We start from the raw sequence: 19334 nt of genomic DNA, 5'->3' as shown, positions 1-19334 counted from the left end.
TGAGGATCAGATGAGATAATACAACATAAAGTGCTATTCAATGCAAGCTATTACTGGTATATCTCATGCAGTATCCTTTAACGACACATCCTACATAACACAGGCAATGGTAGCTGCAACAACATTATAGAAGGCAGTTCATTCTGTAGGAACAATAGGCATTTTAACAATGTTTTGAAAAATAATAATGAATGGTGCAACATAATATGTAGGGTATGCTTTTAAGTGCAACATGGCTTAAAAGAAATTCGGGAATTTCATGAATGACTATGTCTGATACTATTTTACACAACAGAAGAATATGAATGAAGCAAAGTCATGGGTGCCAAGTTTAGAACAACCACTGTTACCCAGATTATCAGCCAGGATGTAAGGAATTGGGAATGTCCATCTTCTTGTTGGATCTCTCAGTCCACTTCGGTTTTTCTTCTAGAAACAAAGAAGATAAATAATTCACTAAGGTCCCCTGGAAGGGAAGAGTACTCTTCTAAGAAGTCTTCCCTTGCTTCTCTAATCCTCAGGAATATTTCCCCCATCACTGAATTCCTTCAGAATTTATTTATTATCTGTGCTACAACATTTATTTATATGGTCTATAAGGTTGTGATTAGTTCTGGTCACCATTTTTTTAGAACACTGACACTTTGCAGAACACTCAGAGGAGGTACCTAGTATGGTGAGAGGACTGGAGATCATGCTATATGACACGCAGTTGTAGGAAGTAGAGATGTTTAGACCGGGGTAAAGAAGGCTTAGGGAGAACATAATAATTAACTTCAAGTATCTGAAACAATATCACATTAGATTTATCTTGCTTGGCCATAGAGTCCCAAACTAAGAGCAATATGTTGTTGTTGTTGTGTTTGTCATTTGTTCTCAAAGAGGACCATGACATCAAGATGATGACATGACTTGTAGTTGACTTTGATTTGAGCCAGAGAGGGCTGTGCAATGTCACCAGCCTCACTTTCTCCGCCAGAGCCATCTGATTCCAGTGGCGTGATATTCATCAGGATAACTGGAGATGGCCCAGGATGCAATGTGCAACCTTGGCTACTTTAGGCTAAGGTCTTATCACATTCTCACTTTGAGTGAGATGTCGTAAAAAAGCTGATTTTTGACTTACTGTAAGTTAAAGCTGCTACCATGTTGAATGGATTGTCTTTGGATGTAACCGACTGCTTATCAATGGAGATCTTCAAGTGATGTCTATGTGACAGATGATTATACGGACAGGATTCCCACTGAGGTAAAGGTTGGCCTGGCTAACCTCTACCATCTTCTTCCAACTCTAATATTTTATGACTGCCTTCTGTAGGTGACTAATTGCCTTTTAGTCTTATCACCAGTGGTGTTAGAACCTCCTGAAGATCAAGGACAAGTCTCTTAGAGTAGATAAATGCACAATAAATATTTGATTGAGCATATCAGAAGTGTTTAAGCTAATGAAATCACATGACTTTGTTGGCAAGAGTACCCACCGGTAATAAAATGTCTCCTTCAAAGAGGTCCAGACCAGCAGCTGGAAATAGATTAGAGAAAGAATATTTGAATGAATAGAATTAAACATCAACATAGTATGAAGCAGAGCTTTCCTATGGTTAAAAGAAAAATTCTCTAGAAACAAGGAAATCTAGAACAGTTCTCACCAATCACCAATCTACAACAACAAAATCTAAAACAATCCATCCATCTATGAAGCAACTGGTAAATCACACAGACTGGTGTATTATTTATATGAACAAACATTAAACACTTCCGGGTGTTTTGCTCACCAATAGAGTTCTGTCTAAAGCTGGTTAGCTTCCTTGGTTAAATCACAACACCAAGGAGAACAAGATTAGGACTTAGTCCCTGTGTGCATCATAGCAACAAGTTCATCCCAGTCTTGAAATATCTGCTCTCAGTGATAATAGGGAAGCAGGGAAAAGTTTGGGGATAAAACATCGCAAGTCCTCTTCCACTGTTGCAAACACAATCCAACCTGGTTTTTCTGGGGGTAGACAAGTACCATCAGTTTTCAAAAAAAATCAGAATGATTACAACTTAACCCCAGTGTTTTCAGCTTTGTGTTGACAGCGTATATAGAAGAAAAGGTGGAAAGACCTGAGACTTATTAGGTGTCTGACTGTGATAAAGTCACTTAACCGTTCTGAATCTCCATTTCTTCCACTATATAATGATGATAGTAGTACTTACCTTACAAGGCCATTGCAATGATCCAGTGAGATAATTTGTGTAAAGTGCTTTGCAAACATCAAAGCTATACGTAAATCTAATCTGAACTGCTATTATATATACAGGGTATCCCAAAGGGCTTTGTACAATTTTAAGCTATTCGAGCTTAAAGTCAGTGAAATTTAAGTTATCAATGTTTAAATCTGCACTAAAACTTTTGGAATACTCTATATTAACACATGCAAAATGTCAGTGTGCATTATGTATTGTATTAAATATAGAATAATATAATAACAACAACTTGTATGTATCTTAAAGCTGTATATAACAGTCAGCTGCTATTATTATTATTTGTCATGTAATATAGAGAAGAGAGGGAAGATGAAGAGAAAAAAGATGAGAGGAGAAGGGAAGAAAGGAGAGAAGGAGGGAGAGAGACAGAGAGAGAGAAGCTAAGAAAGAGAGAAAGACAGAGACTGAGATGGGAAGGGAAAAGAAAAGAAGGGAAAAGATGAGGGAAAGGAAGAAAAAAATGACACCAAATGACATCTCTATATAAGTTAAAGGTTTATAACCATATTGTTTTCTCATGTTTTTGATGGAGTTCAGAAAGAAGCACTTTTAGGACAAATCACCATCCTGCTATTACTACTTTCTATTCAGTGTTCTACTTTCTATTGCACAAGTGGATAAAATAAATGTTTTTGTCATTGAATGGAAGTTTTGAGATGCAAGTTTATCTTCCATAGGCTCACTGAAAGCCGTTTCACTACAACCATAGTAGCAGATAGAATGACAGTGATGGCATGTACCTTGTCTTTTTCCCAAATGGTTTAGATTCCTTCTGCTAGTCCTCTCTATATTTTGAAAGTCTTTCATTCCATGTACATTGGAGATTATGAGTAGCTGGCTTGTTAATCTACTAAAAAAAAACTTCTTAAATTTCTGTGTATCAATGTGCGTAACCATTCTGTCAATTATGGTGCTCCAGGGAATTTTCATTTTATTTTTAGCAAATTCATCATTGGCTTAATTTTCAAGGATTTCTAGTTTCTAGGGTGAGGATTGGTTGTCTGTGGATTCACAAAAGATAATGAGCTTCAATCATATAATTCTACCCACCTGACTATGTCTTTCTAGGTATCTGGTCGATGCTAAATTGTTACAGTCTTTGGTGATACACTGCACAGTTTCCACTATTTCGTTGCATAATCTATATCAGTCCATGAGTTTCATCTCTTTAAGGAAAATCTTTCCATATCTTCTAGTAACAATGACCTGATGCTGAATCGCTATCATATACCCCCTGAAATTCTATAAAAAATTCTGCATAACTCAGCTATTTGTTCAACACTTATTGTTAGACCTTTGAATTAGGTAGATTATTATGAAAGCAGTCTGAAATTAGATTATACAGGAAAATACTAGTGTCTTCTCTCTGAAACTGTTCCCAATTTATCTTGTATAGATCTTGTTTGTACATAATTATTTGTATGTTGCTTCCCCATTAGGCTGTGAACTCCCTGAGGGAAGAAATTGATTTTTTTTTGCCTTTCTTTATATTCCCAGAACTTTGCCTTATTTGTTAACCAACTTGAAATCTTTTGAGTCCTCTTTTCTAACTTAGTTGCTTTATAGGTTCTATCCAGAGCTAAATCACCTTTGGCTACATTCAACAAATCCAATGGTTATTTCCATTGTTACCATTTACTACTTCTTTGTGAAATAAAGTCTGTTTGCTCCGAAAGTATTTCTGTAAATTTTTAACCTATTTTATCCCATACAGCTAGGTGCCATTTAATGGAAATAACGAATTCCCTGCAATGGTCACTTGTACTTAAATTTGCACTATTAAAAATCAAAATATGGAAAATGTGGCAATTGGTTATATCCCAATAGAAATACACAGAGCAAATTAAAATCACTGAGGTGTTTATTATTTCCGCCAATAGGATGTAACTCTATTCTAGACCATCTATCGATATTTTTCTTTTTTTAATGAAGATTACTGAACCTTTGTATAGCTGCCTCATGGGGGTAATAAGTCATTTGTTTTGTTAACATGACATTTTGTGGGCCCTCTTCTAAATCCATTGTCAATCCTTTTGCCATGCCAGGAGTCTACATGAATATAGGCATTGCATTAGTGTAACTGATCTTTGACTTTAGGATACTAGTCAGCTGCTTAACAAACACAGACTTGGCTTTCTCCTTTATAACCTTCTGCTTGTCTTGGTATTCCTAAGCATTGTTCTCCTTCACTGCTGTATCTTGACCTCTGCATTCAAGGCCAATCTCTGTGTAACAGAATAGAAAAAATACAGGATTTGGAGTCAGATAATATTGTGGGAATCCTACTTCTTTGTCACTAACTCCCTGTCTGACATTGGGCAAGTCACTTAACCTTTATGTGTCTCATTTTATCCATTCATAAGAAAAGAGAATAGTACTAGACAAACTCTAAGGTACACACCAGCTCTAAATCTAGGATTCTATGAGTGTACTGGCATAGATTTAAATGACCTATTATTAGAGAAAGTTTCCTCAAGATTAAAGAACTGGTTTTCAGTGTTCCTATAACTTAATATTATCTGAGTACATCAAGGAATTGATATAAATGTTTTTATGTGATTCCCTCTTTGACTTGAAAGCTCTAATCAGTTCTGTTTAGCAAGGATGATAGCGAATTTAAGACCAGTCATGCTCATAGCAGGCTTAAACTGTCTCTAAAAGATGCTATTTTGTTGTTGTTGTTCAACTGTTTTTCAGTCATGTCCAACTATGATTCCATTTGGAGTTTCCTTGGCAAAGATACTGGAGTGGCTTGCCATTTCTTTCTCCAGCTCATTTTACAGATGAGGAAACTGAGGCAAACAGGGTTAAATGGCTTGCACAGTGTTACACAACTAGCAAGTGTCTGAAGCCAGATTTGAATTCAGGAAGATGAATCTTCCTGATCTCAGGTCCTGGCACTCTGTCCATAGTGCCACTTCACTGCTCTGCTTTACATAAATTGGTCTTGATGTTATATTAGTGAAATATTTTAAATAGAAAAGTTTTCTATGTGAACATATAACATTGTAATGGTTATGACTATTACTGTTATTTACTACTATGACTCATTCAAAGGATATATTTTTATAAGTGAAATTCTTGTAGAAAAATTTCCTAAACTGAAAGTGTGACAGTTATCAACATTTTCTTTATGTTTAGAGAAACTTTCACTAAGGAAATCAAAATGTTCTCAGAGGTTCTTCTGACATTTTATAATATCCTACTGGAAAGAAAGCAGCCAAGTCAGGGAAAGCCTCTTAGAAAAGATAAATACTCAGCTGGACTGGAATCTAGCTCTTCCTTGCAAAGCTAATCTAAAGACAGTGATAACAATTTATGACTTTTATTCAGTTTTGTTTGTAACCTCTTTGTCACGTATCATTCATTTATTAAATGCAACTCTGCAGTATGTTTGTTTATGTATCACATTTTCCCGTCACTAGAGTATAACACCCATGGCTTAGTTATCACAGAGACAATCTGGGCTATGTTTGGAAAAATCTTATCTTTTTATGGTCCTCATTACATATTATTACACAGAAGAGGTAAAATGAGGCAGAGAGAAGTTATGGAGGCCTTTCACAATAATAATCTCATATTTCTATAACACTTTATAAACAGTATACAAAGCTCTTTTAAGCCTGTGAGATATTATTATCCCCATTTTATAGATGAAGAATCAGAAGCAAGTACCTTAATCAAAAGGTATGTGATATGAAGACACTGACACAATAGAGGAGACAGAATGATGAAATGGTCCCATATGTATTGCCTTTGGAGTCAGATGATTTAGGTTCAAATCCAGTCTTTGATACTACCTTGACAGCTCACTTCACCTCTTAGTGTCTCATATTCCTCATTTTCAAAATGAGGATGTCAGACTAGATGGTCTCTTGAGTTCCTTTCCAGCTCTAAATCTATGAACCCATGAAAATATGGTTTCTCAAGATCACTTCTATCTGGCTGTTCTGACTATACTAGTCAGATGCAGTAGACAGGTTTATAATTACCTGGTAAATATAGAGCATGAGCTAATAGTCAGTGCCTTGTGACAACCTGTGTCGTAATATCTGTGTGTAAGAGTCTTTAGAGAACAGCGGCAAATGCTGGTTTTCAAAGAGGGCTTGGACTTTTGTGGTGGTGATGGCATCATTTCATTCATGTCCAACTCTTTGTGACCCCATTTGGGATTTTCTTGGCAAAGATACTGGAGTGGTTTGCCATTTCCTTCTCCAATTTATTTTACAGATGAAGAAATGGAGGGGTAAGTGATTCACCCAGTGTCACACAGCTAGTAAGTGTCTGAGGTTGGATTTGAACTGACTATAAGCCCAGAGCTCTATCCTCTGCACCACCTAGAAGCCCTTGGATTGTTCTACTTGATACCAAAAAGTAGAATGCATATTAATAGGTAAAAAGATAGAAAGCCATAATTTTCTTGTCATCCAACAAAGATTTTCTCCTGACATATTGTTCTCCATATTTCTGGTGACCTATAGCAAAGCTATAGATATGAGTATCTCGAAAGCTGTAAGGTGTGAATCTTGAACTGGGTGGGAAATTGGACTGGATACCATTTGAGGTCCCTTTCCACTCTGAGATCCTGTATTCTATGTTCTCAGAGACAATGTTTTGTGTTCTAAAGACCTCCCTGTGGTTCTCACACTCTATGTTGTAAGCTTCCAGAGTTTTAAAGGTTAAGAGTCAGAGGATCTGGATTCAGATTCTGGCTGTATCTCTTAAAATCTGTATGAATTTGACCAAATCACTTTACTCTCTGGCCCTTTCGCCTGCTCTGTAAAATGATGGGATTGAAAAAAGATTGTCTTTAATGTCCCTTCCAGTTTCAAATTATATAATATGATGGTCCCTGAACGGACACATTCATTCAGATTCTAGCTATGGCTTGGGTTGGTCAGAACTTAGAATTTATCAAATTTGACAAACTGACCCTTGGTTGGCTGGGACTCTTAATCTTTCTTGTCAAGGTCATGCCCTAAATTTCAAGAAACAGAGATGTATAAATAAAATAACTAAGTTATTTTAAGGATATTTTTGCATACTCATTCTTATTTACACAAATAAAGTGAAATAGAAAATTGGACAATTATCTGAGTCAGTGACCTAAGGAGCACTCACTGCAAGCCTGTCTATTGGCTTCTCAAGTCACTCATGCTGTACCCTGTCACATATGTTAAGAATCAGAACATTCATTTACTTCCTCCCTGATACAACCTGTTCCATGTGAGACAGAAAAGTCACACAATGCAGGGAACAAAAGAACAGGGCTTGATGCCAAAGATATTTTTGAGAATATAAGAAGTCATTCTTAAGGAGTCTCACAGCACCAACAGAAAATATGAGTGATTAAATTTGGAATATTTTTTATGATTCTAAGCTAATTTTTTTTAAAAAGAATATTTACCAATATAATCTCTAGGTAGTCAAGGGTAGAGAGTGTCAGATTATAGAAAAAAGTATGGCACCATAGATTTTAAAAGAAGATGAAGGAGTGCGTGGGGGACCACTGGTGCGATGGCACAAGTCATTTAGTCCTCATGTTCCCCATCTGTAAAATGGGCAGGTTGAATGAATCAGTGCTAAGATATCTTCCAGCTCACACATTCTATGGTCTTGAATTGTATTTGACTTGTTAGACAAGCTAGTAGTTGGAAGAAGTAATTGTATACAAGACTGAGAATATGTAATTAGCCCTCTTCAGCCTAAGTTCGGGAAAGCTTCCTAGAAAGGGTGAATACTCATCTAGAGTTGAATCTAGTTCTTCCTTCCAGGACTAATCTAAAGCGAATGATAGAATTCGTGACTTTAATGCAGATAACTTTATAGTCTCTTTATCATGTATCATTCATTCATTAAATGCTACTCTGTTCTATACTTTGTATGTATCATACTTTCCTATTTCATTAGTTACCACTGAGGCAACCAGGATTATATTTGGAAGAATCTCATCTTTTTATGACGCTTGCTGCCCAGCTTAGTCTTCTGCACATAGAAAACCCTCAATAAATATCTGCTGTGTAAATGAACAAACTCTCAATTTCAAGTCACTGATTTTTTCTTCAGTCAATGTGGCATAGTAGAAAGAGTTCTGGACTTGGATTTGAGAGACCTTATTTTAATCATAGGACCATAGCATTAGAGGTTTAGAGTTTGGAAAAATCATCAAAAAGCAATCCTTTTATTTTAAGGAGGAGGAAACTGAGGACCAGTGAAGATAAAGGACTTAATTAAAGTTACACAAATTATCAGTGGCAGAGTCAAGATTTGGACCTAGGTCCTGTGATTCCATGTTCAGCACTCTATGTTATGTCATATCACTCTGACATATAAACTCTCAGACTAATCTTCTATGACTTTGAGCCAATCGTGCAACCTCTCTCAACCTTAGTTTCTTCATCATTAAAATGTAGATAAGTATCCACACCACAGATTTCACAGGGTTGTAAGACTCAAATGAGAACATATGGAAAGTACTTTGTCTATCATAAAGCATTGTACAGATGTCTGCTATTGTTATTTTGTTCATTACAGACAGAATCAACTTGGACTTAGCTAGCGCTAAAGCAAGTTTAGGTACATGTGGGTAGCCTTGCTCTTTAGGTTGACCCTGGACATTTTGGGGGGAGCCCTACCCATTAGGCTGACCTTGGAATATTTGGAGGAGCCCTACCCATTATGTTGACCTTATAGGCTTCATAGTAAAGATATTGTTGAGCTATAAATGAGAGAATTTGTGAAAAAAATTTAAATATATTTGGAGGACCAAAATTTAGAATTATATTCATAATGATTATGTTTTAATATTATACATTTAATATTAGTATCATATATTTAATATAACATATCAACATAATATATAGATAGGATATATAATATATAATTGTAAATTATATAAAATAACTTTATAATATATAACAATAAAATACACTAAAATATATAATATATTTATACTATTATATAAATATATAATATATACATAATATTTATATTACATAGTAATGTTTAATATAATAGATCCGCTGGCTGACAATAAATAACCAGGGGTGTGTAGTTGCAGGTTAACACCAATTCTAATGCTAATTCTATGTTTAAAAACCCAACTGAGTCATGAATTTCACTGTGTCTCTGAGAATAACATAACAAAGGTGGGGGAGTGGCAATGCATACAACTCCTTTATCTCCTTTTATGAGCTAAAGTGACATACTTTTTCTACAAACCGACAATCTCCACCCCTGACTACCTAGAGATTACATTGGTAAGCATATTTTTAAAAAATTGAACTATGCTGGAAGCATATTGAGTTACATCCCTTTCTATCACAGTTTGTGTTATAATACTGAAAACTCTTGTAGGAAAACCTTTTTCTTATAAGAAAACCTCTTTTTCTCCCCACTAGAAAACGATGTCATTTTGTCCTCATCATTCCAGGAGCGGGGGATGGTGTAGAGATTCTTAATCCTTTGGAGCTCATAATATCATCCTTCTCAATCTTAAATACCATCTTCATGAAAACAACTTCTTCTAGCCTTTCTTAAATCGTAATAAAAGAGATTTAGTTTATGTTGGATTCCCCTGGGTTAAACAGAGAAAGCTTAATGAAGCTTTGATAAAGTTTTCCAATAAAAAAAAAAATCACGACTGAGAAATTACAATAAGCTTTTTTTATTTGTATGAACAGATGATTTATACTCACCCCCAAATCTAATCTTAAATGGGTGCCCGTTTATTAGAAAGTGACTTAAAAAACTGATATATAAATCGAACTATACAGTAGCTATATTATATGACATTGTATTATATAATAATATGATACATTATTATGTTTGTATAATATAGTAATTGTGTTGTATACCTATTGTATAATAAGCATTTAGCATATATTAATTGAATAAAAAGTGACATATTCAAACATCTCACTTGTACAAATGGTTTTTCATATGAAGATTTCAGAGAAGTATGGAAAGACTCTTATGTGCTGATTCAGAGTGAAATAAGTGTCTACCTACATTCTAGTATGATTGAAAAACTACATGATCGAAAAGACCACTAAAACGAAAATAATGATGATCCCAAGGAATGGGACCTCCTTGACTCCTCTGACCTGAAAGTCAGGAAACTGCAGAGATAGAATGCTCATGCATTGTCAAAAAGTCCCAATATTGATTTTTTTTTGTTATAAGGAATGAGTTAATTGGGGAAGGAGAATATATACTCAAATTAATGTAATAAAAGTATGGGTAGTTTGTTGTCACAGTGGATAGAGTATAGGACCTGGAGGCTGGAAGACCTGAGTTCAAGTCTGCCATTAGATACTTACTAACTATGTGACCCTCAGCAAGTCACTTATACTGCCTAGTTTCCCCATCTATAAAATTAGTACAATAATAGCCCCTATCTCCCAGAGTTGCTGTGAGGATCAATGACATAATATTTGTGAAGCACTTAGTATAATACTTACACATAGTAGGTGCTGTATAAATATGAGTTGTCATTATTGCTCTTGTTTTATAAAGATAAAGCTTTTTTTAAAGCAATGAAGAGTCAGAAATACCACTTACCTTGGTTGATTTCTAAAATATCTTTCCTTTGCTCACTGGCATCTGCATCCAGGGGGAAAGAAGACATTATTACTATTGTCAATGAAAAGAGACAGCAAAGAAGCATTATCTGAACATTAAGAAAAAACTTACCATTTTCTTGGGAGAAGGGTTTGATCTGCAAAGAAATACACATATAATGGATAATATGCACAAAGGAAGAAATGGTTCTCAACAGCAGAGGAGAATGGAAAGCCACTCACCGATAGGGAAGCAGCAAAGGCAAACAGCAAGGTGAAGGTTAGGCTCCAGGTGGCCCTGGTGGAAAGCATTGCGGCAAGTGAAACAATTTTCCTGGGAGTGCCTTGTAATAAATGTCTCCTGACCTTTACCCTGGCTATCTGTTTCTGAACTTTGACCCTCCTCTCCATACCTACTGTAGGAATTTTTCAAAAATATGTTAGACTAACTAAATTAGTTCATTACTAAGTCTTTAAATAGTCTTTGTTCAGTGGGGAACCTGGGATGGAATTTACTTTTCATCCAAAAAGCTAAAGAATGAGAAAGTTAGTGGCACAGCAGTCACTCTGTTTTCTACAAAAACTGAGCACTAGAATTCCCAGTGGGCTTTTCCCTCAGGAGAGGCATATTTTGGGGATACAAAGTCAGGTGATATGGAAAAGGGGAATCTTTACTTATGTTGTACACTTTTTATCCTTAGATTAGGTGTTCTTTACCTGAAGTTGATGAACTTGTTTGTTTGTTTTTAACATTTTGTTAACTATGTTTTGGCACAATTGTTTTCTTTTTTAATCCTACATATTTTAGTTACCACATTTAAAAAAAAACGTTTTTCTGACAAGTGATCTGTGGGCTTCACCAGATTGTTAAGGTGCCAGGCATAGGGAACCTGCAGCCTCCAGGACATATGTGGCCCTTTGAATCTAAACTTTAGGTCTTCTCTGTGTGGCCTCAAGACTTCAGGTTCCCCACTCCTGACCAAAAGGGTCTGTGACACAAACCTCTGCCTTATTTTTTTGAAGGTTTATTTAATATGCCTGTTATGTACAGGATTCCCAGTAAAATTCTCTTTCCCTCTCCTTTACTGACTCTCAACATCTGAGATAGCTGTAACAAATGACACAAGTAAACTTCAGTCTTACTGTCTTGAATTATCAGCAAGATATTGACCCCATCGCAACTGCAAAGGACCATTGGGTTCTAGGAGCAGCTCACTCAAAGCAGCTCCCTGGGTCTCTGCCTTGTCACCGAGCTCCCTTTCCCACTCTGGACATTCAGGACTAGGGGCATACTAATCAAGTCTCTTCTCCAGCATGTTGCCTTGTGATTCCTTTGAGTCATCAGTCAATGAAGCCACTTGCTAAAATACCCTGAAGAAATTGAATTATACCTGATGATACTCTGGTAAGCTTTTTTATGGCTTTTTTTTTTTTTAAAAAACTATGCTCTTTTTAAATAAAAAAGCCATGCTAAGTACGCTCCCCACTCCCCCAAAGATGTGTCCAAGATAACTATTCTGTCACCTAATTATAAAGGAACTTAGAGGATACCTAGCCCAACCTAATTTTATAGACCAGGGCCATAATGAAGTGACCTATCCAAAATCACATAAGTAGTAAATGGCAAAACCAATTTCAAACCGACGTCTTCTGACTTCATATCCAGCATCCTTTCCAATATGCCATGATATACCATATTGCACCTTCTTCCTAACTTCCTTATTTCAGATTCGAGTATCAAGATCTTTTCAGTTACCAGGGTTTACAATACCAGAGACATTGTCTATTCTTACCTCTCTTTCAAATCTGTATTTAATAAGCCACCAAATCTGACCCATTCTAACATAACATCTTATGTCCATCCTTTCTCTCTACTCACAGAACTACCACCCTAGTCCTGGTCTTCATCACCTTACTCCTGAACTATTGAAATAGCTTCCTAACTGCTATTCTGACTTCAAATTTCTCCTATATCCAATCCACCCTTTACACAGCTACCAGACTGGTATTGATAAAGCCAAGGTCTTATCATGTCACTCCTGTGCTCAGGAAATTTCAGTGGCCACCTTTCACTTCTAGGTAAAATACAAACTCCTCTGTTTCTCAGAACCCCAACCCAGCCTACTCATATGTATGGAAACATATATTTTATGTAATTATATGAACATATGCATATGTATATATGTGTGCATGTATATGCACATGCATGTATGCACATGTGTATAAGTATTGTATTGAATCTGTATCTTGCATCTGTGTATGTTTATGTGTGTACGTTGTATGTTATTCATACACATGTGTACATGTATGCGTGTGCATGTATGTATGTAGTAATCATTCTTCTTCAGCCACTCCATGGTTCAGGTAAACTGACCTGCCTACTATTCCTCCATCATGCTGCCTTCCTGGTGCTTCTCACTCATAAGACTCAGTTGCAATGACTTTGTGCTGGCTAGCCCCCATATCTAGAATGCAGCCCCTCCCCTTCCACCTCAACCCCTTGAATCATGTTTCCTTCAGGAATCAGCTCAAGTGCCACCATTTACATCAATCAATCAATAAACATGTATTAAGTACCTACTATGTGTCAGGAACTTCTACCTGAAGCCCTTCCTGATCCTCACAGTAGCTAATGCCTCCCACTCTCCCCCCAAATTTTCTTTTTTTTTTTTTCTTTTTGGTATATGTTGTTTTCTCTCAATCAAAGGTAAGTTTCTTAAGGGGAAGGACTGAGTTTTTTTGGGGGGGTTGTCTTTATATTTCCTGTGCCAATTATAGAGTTTTACACAAAATAAATGGATACTAAATACTAGTTGTGTTACTGAATAGATGAATAGATGAAAGGTGGAAGGTCCCTTATTGCATTTCTCCTCTCTCTCTTTTCTTTTGCTACTATCCCCCCTCCAGACTTTTGCCTACCCTCAAGCACTTTGACCATTTTGATGACTGGTAATTATTGTTCGGAAATAAAACATTTTAATGAGTTCTCTGTACTCCATAACTAGTGTAGAGAAGGACAAGGAACATTAGATAGCTATCTAATTGACTCTTTTGGATAAACATATCCTCTGCTGAAGGGGTGGAGAATGGGTGTAGACTCATTTAGAGGCACGTGAATATAGGTCTTTTCCTATAGAATCTCAGTTATAAAAGACCCTTTTTGTTTTATGGCTTTGATTATAGCTATTACTTAGTTAGCTGATGTTTGCATTTTTAACCTAGTTGGATCTCAAAGGTTCCAGTGTGAACAGGGAAGGTCTGGAAACTTTGACTCTTCCTTGTGAAGATTTTGTGGTTTAGAGATGATAATGCTTTAGTCACTTTCATGGGCTCATCTGACTTTTTTAAAATAAGTTTTTATTAATGCATTTTTTATTTTACCATAATCTCCCCCCTGTACCTCTCTTCCTCCTCTTTCTAGTCACCCCATACAACAAATTGCACTTTAAAAAGTAGAAAAACCAACATAACTGATTGGATATTGAACAACACTCTAAAAATGTGTAACATATGTGCACCTTTCACCTTTGTATAATGAACTGGAGAAGGAAATGGCAAACCATTCCAATATCTTTGCCCAGAAAACCCTCAATGGGGCCATGAAGAGTTGGCCACAACTGAAACAACTGTACAACAAACACCTTTGCAAAAGGGTGAGATGGTGACTTCTCTGTTTTTGAGCCATGAGTGCTCTTTTTAATTTTGCAACATTGATTTTTGATTTTTTTGTATGTAGTTCTTTCCATTTATATCCTTGTCATCACTGTGTTTAATGTTTTCTTTCCTCTGCTTACTTCACTGTGTATCAGTTCATGGAGATCTTTTCGTGATTTTCTATATTCATTACATACATAGTTTCTTGTTGTTGTTGTTGTTGTGTTAGTCCTTCATTGCCAAAGAAGACCATCCCATCAGAGAAATGGTGACATGACTTGCATTTGACTTTGTTTTGAGTGAGTGAGGGCTGTGCAAGGTCGCACAGGAATATTATATTACATTCATATACCAGTATTTGTTTAGCCATTCTCAAAATTGGTGGACATCTCCTTTGATTCCATTTCTTAACTATCATAGAAAGTACTGCTATTTATTTTTCATTTATATTTTATATTTTCAGTTCTTTTATTTTTTCTTTTATATTTTATTTTTTTCTTTCTTTTTTCTTTCTTATTTTATCTTATTTATTTCTTTTATATTTTATATTTTCAGTTCGTTTATATTTTCAGTTCTTAACTGTCACAAAAAATACTGCTATAAATATTTTGGAGTATATAGGACTTTCTTCTTATTGGAGGCTTTCTTGGGACAATAGAGTCTCTGATTCAAAGGATATGGACAACTTGCTTGAGCAAACTAGGAGGTATAGTGGATAGAGTGTAAAAATAAGGGTCAGAAGACCTGAGTGTGAATCCTACTTCAGACATCTATTAGTTGTGACCATAAGTCACTTAATTTCTATTTGCTTCAATTTCCTTTTTTTTTTTTGTTAAAACAAAGAAGTTGAATTTGATGACCTTGAAGATTCATTCCAGCTCTAAAGTCATGATCTTATGATGTCATTATATTATAAACTCATCAGTTGTAGACTTACTCATGAATTGGATTTAAGTGAGGCAGAGTTATGCTAAGTCATCAGCTTTGTTCTCCTTCCTGAGTCATTGAAGTCCAAAGGCAAAACAGAAGTCAAGATAATTGGCGATGGCCCAGGATACAGTGAATGACCTTGGTGTCTTTGATGTCTGACCAAGCTCTAAACGTTGCACAGTGCCTGCTTCAATCACCTTCATAGCCATTGGAATAAATTGTTCTTACCCATCCATTCCACTGGGGGAAGACTTCACATACTTGAGTAGACAAACCCCTACTTCATTGATGAGTTTGAAACCTGTCAGTTACCCTCAACTTGATTTAACCCATCTGCTGATGTTTTTACCAGGGTGTAGCTGCTGTGCATACTACAGCTTCTTGGAACAAGTTTTGGAAAGGACTCAGCAAGCCTTCATACCACAGGATCTAGTCCTCCCTGAACACTCCATTTATCTCATTCTTTAACTTGGGGTGATCCTTCAACTGATCACCCTATGGCATGGTCTCCAGTCTCTTCATCATGGCTTGGTCTTTGTCCTGGTCACAAAATGGTGGAATGAGATTTAAATTGGAAATGAAATACTATGCAAAGGCTCTTAACCTTTCCTTGGAAAGCACACCTTTATCATTTTATGGACCCATATATAGAATGATAAAGTATATAGGATTATAACGGAAAATTATATTGAAATACAGTTATCAAAATAATGTTGTTGTTATTTTAATCATTGACCTCATATTAAGAACACTTAGCCTAGAAGAAAAGCTTGCTCTTTGTACTTATCTCTGCCTCTTGGAGTCTCAAAGCATATCAGGATCAAGCTTAAGTGTCATCTCCTACAGGAGGACTTTTTACCCCATGATAACCAAGGACATTTCTCATTCTGATAATAGCCCTTCAAATAAAGAGACTACTAATTGCTATTTACACATTTAAAGACATCAACAGAGCAAAATCAATCTTGAATTCACTTTGAAAATACTATTTGGGGGATCTGGCTAAATTCCTATTCCTTTGTATCACTATACAGTACTTCTTAAGTGATTTAAAATAAGAAACTTTCAGAATCTGAAAAAACTCAGAATAGAAAAGTAGTAAAGATGTGATTGGAAACAAACTGAATTTGAATTTCCAAAACCTGGGTTCAAATCTTCTTCATTCATAGAATTACTTAATAATGGTGTGACCATAAGTAAATTACACACTTCATCTGTTAAGTGGGTATCACAGTGTCTAAACTCTCTACCATACAAGGATGTTGGAAGGATCATATGAGTCTGTGAATAGTAAAGCATTGTATAAATGCTTGTTATAATTATCAATGGCAACTCGATGGTAGAATGGGTGGAATGCTGGACTTGGAGTCAGAAAGATCTGAATTCAAATCCTGCCTCAGATCCTTGGATTCAAAGCCAGTTCCTCTAACTGAATCTGGACAAGGATGTACATAAATATGTGTAACACTAATGTAAAGTAAACAAATCTATGTGTATATATATGTGTGTGTGTGTGTGTGTGTGTGTGTGTATGTTTGTGTGTGTGTATAAATGCACATAGAAAGTATCTATAACATGATACAAGGTAGTTTAGGAGCAGTAGTTGTGGGGATGAGCAATGGCTTCCTGCATAAGATAATGCTTAAGCTGCATCTTAAAGGAGAGGGATACATTGAAGCCAAGGTAGGAAGAGTTTTCTCTTCTGTAAAATGGGAATAATATTGCTCTTACTTGCCTCTTACGCTCAAGACTTGGAAGTGATCTTGCAGGTTCTTCAGCCCAAAGCCCTCATTTGATGGATAGGAACCTGAAGCACAGAAAGCTTAAGAGATTTTTTCCAAAGTCACATAATTAACAAATAGCAGAGCCAAGACTGAAAGCCAGATTCTCCAGCTGAATCCTGTGTACTTTCAACAGTATCACAGAGTTTTAATGATCACAGAATCAGATTAGCATAGATTTAGAGTTGAAAGGAACCTTAGACCTCAACTGGAAGACCATCAAGTCCCACCCTCCCTAATTTTACAAATGAGGAAATAAGTTTATATGAGTAAAGGGATTTGCTCAAGATCATCCTGGCAGAGCCAGGATTTGAACACAGATCTTCTAAATCCACCTCCAATTCTCTTCTCACTGTATCACACCAATTATGATGTGAGGGTTTCCAATTGTTAATTTAAAGCACAGAGTACTCAGTAAAATATCGTCAGAGCTCAGATTTCTAAAGTATATATGACTTTGCGAGTAATAATTTTCTTTCTCTGTGCCTTGGTTTCCTCATCTGTAAAATCAGAGAGAGCAAGAGAAGATCATCCAGCTCTAAAGTTTGTGATTTTATTATTACATTTATTTGACACTTTTAGGTTTCTTTTATTATGTACACATTTACTGTTTGACAATTATCATTCGAAAGCATTTTGTCCACCAGAGGGCATCATCAGAACAATCTTTCAGGTGCTCCAAGTCCTTATTACGATTTTTTCTTTTATCCATATATTCTCATTCTTTTTTTAAATTGTGTACTACATTTTCCTAACTATGCTTTTTCCCCTTGCATTATTTCAGAAAAGCCTTTCTGGATTTCTGTTTCTCAAACTTGTTCATAATTGCATTATTTCACAATGTTAATGTAGCATAATTTACTTAGCCATTGTAGTGGTGATGCAGAGGATAAGGTACTGAACTCAGCATTAGAGAACATCAGAGTCTCAATACTTCCTTGGACTCAATACTTCCAAGCACTATGACCCCAATGAAGTCACTTGACTTCTATGAGCCTCAGTTGTCCCATCTGTAAAATGGGAATAATTATAGTACATATAATCAGGATTGTTGTGAGATTCAAACGGGATGATGTAAAGCACTTCCCTGGTTTCAAAAAACAAACCTGGAAAGACTTATATGAACTCATGCACACTGAAGGAAGCAGAATCAGGAGAACATTGTACATAGTAATAGCAATGTTGTAAAAAAGGATCAACTGTAAAAGACTTAGCCACTCGATTCATGATGAAAAATGCTATCTGCTTCCAGAAAGAAAACTGATGGGCTCTGAATGTATGTTGAAGCATACAATTTTCCCCACTTCATTTTTATTGTTTTATTTTGTGTTTTCTTTTGCAACATAGTTAATATAGAAATATGATTGTATGACTTCACTTGTATAACCAATATCAAATTGCCTCCTCAAGGAGAAAAGAAGTACAGGAGAGAGGAAGAGAATTTGGAACTCAAAATTTAAAAAATATATGTTGCTAAAAAACTTTCTTGTATATAACTAGGAAATATAACAAAATAAAATAATTTATGTCTAAAAATAATAAAGTTCTTTTCAAACCTTAAAGCAAGGTGAGCTTTTGGAGTCTCTCAGGATAAAATACCACCAAACCCATTTTCATTAACTGGAATGATGACATTTTGAGCCCCACAGAATACAACATTACCAGGCTGCTACCTCAGGCAGTTGAAAGCCATATCATGCCTTTGAATTCATCAGGTGAACTCCTTCCATTTCACTGATATTTTGCCTGGACTCATTTCCTATGGTTTACAAACTCTTTCCTCTTTTAATCTCCCCATCCCAATAATGCTGGGACCTATGCTGCTGATGAACCAATTCTCTCCCTTAATCACTAATATTCACTCTCTTATCCCCAACCACCTCAATCCTGTCTCCCCAATGTGTCACTCCAGATCTGCCTATCTTGTCTATTGTACTCTCGGCACTATTTCTTTCCATCTTTTGACGCTTTGACTCCCCACTGATGACTACCATCTTACTATTCTGTATCTCTCTTTCCCTTCTCAACAAACATACTGGAAAATCTTCACTCAGTACTTCTACTTCCTCTCTCTCAATCTCTTTTCTATCATCTGTACTCTAGCTTCCTCCTTCAGTATTCAACTGAAACTGCTCTTTCTCAAATTAGCAAATGTGTG

General features: G+C 36.0%; 1 protein-coding gene across 1 annotated transcript in view; it reads right to left on the bottom strand.

Annotated features, from left to right (window-relative positions):
• Nucleotides 1–11123, bottom strand: part of MEP1A (meprin A subunit alpha) — a 43888-nt gene extending 32765 nt beyond the window's left edge. Inside the window, exons 1-5 of the mRNA XM_072638052.1 lie at nt 11055–11123; nt 10945–10969; nt 10813–10854; nt 1482–1522; nt 351–429 (exon numbers count right to left, since the gene is read on the bottom strand). Of these exons, the coding sequence (XP_072494153.1) occupies nt 351–429; nt 1482–1522; nt 10813–10854; nt 10945–10969; nt 11055–11123 (256 nt within the window). The remainder of the gene's footprint in view (nt 1–350; nt 430–1481; nt 1523–10812; nt 10855–10944; nt 10970–11054) is intronic.
• Between the last annotated feature and the right edge of the window lie 8211 nt (nt 11124–19334).

Source organism: Notamacropus eugenii, chromosome 2 (assembly GCF_028372415.1).
Source record: "Notamacropus eugenii isolate mMacEug1 chromosome 2, mMacEug1.pri_v2, whole genome shotgun sequence".
NCBI lineage: Eukaryota > Metazoa > Chordata > Mammalia > Diprotodontia > Macropodidae > Notamacropus > Notamacropus eugenii.
This window is presented reverse-complemented; position numbering and strand designations above follow the sequence as displayed.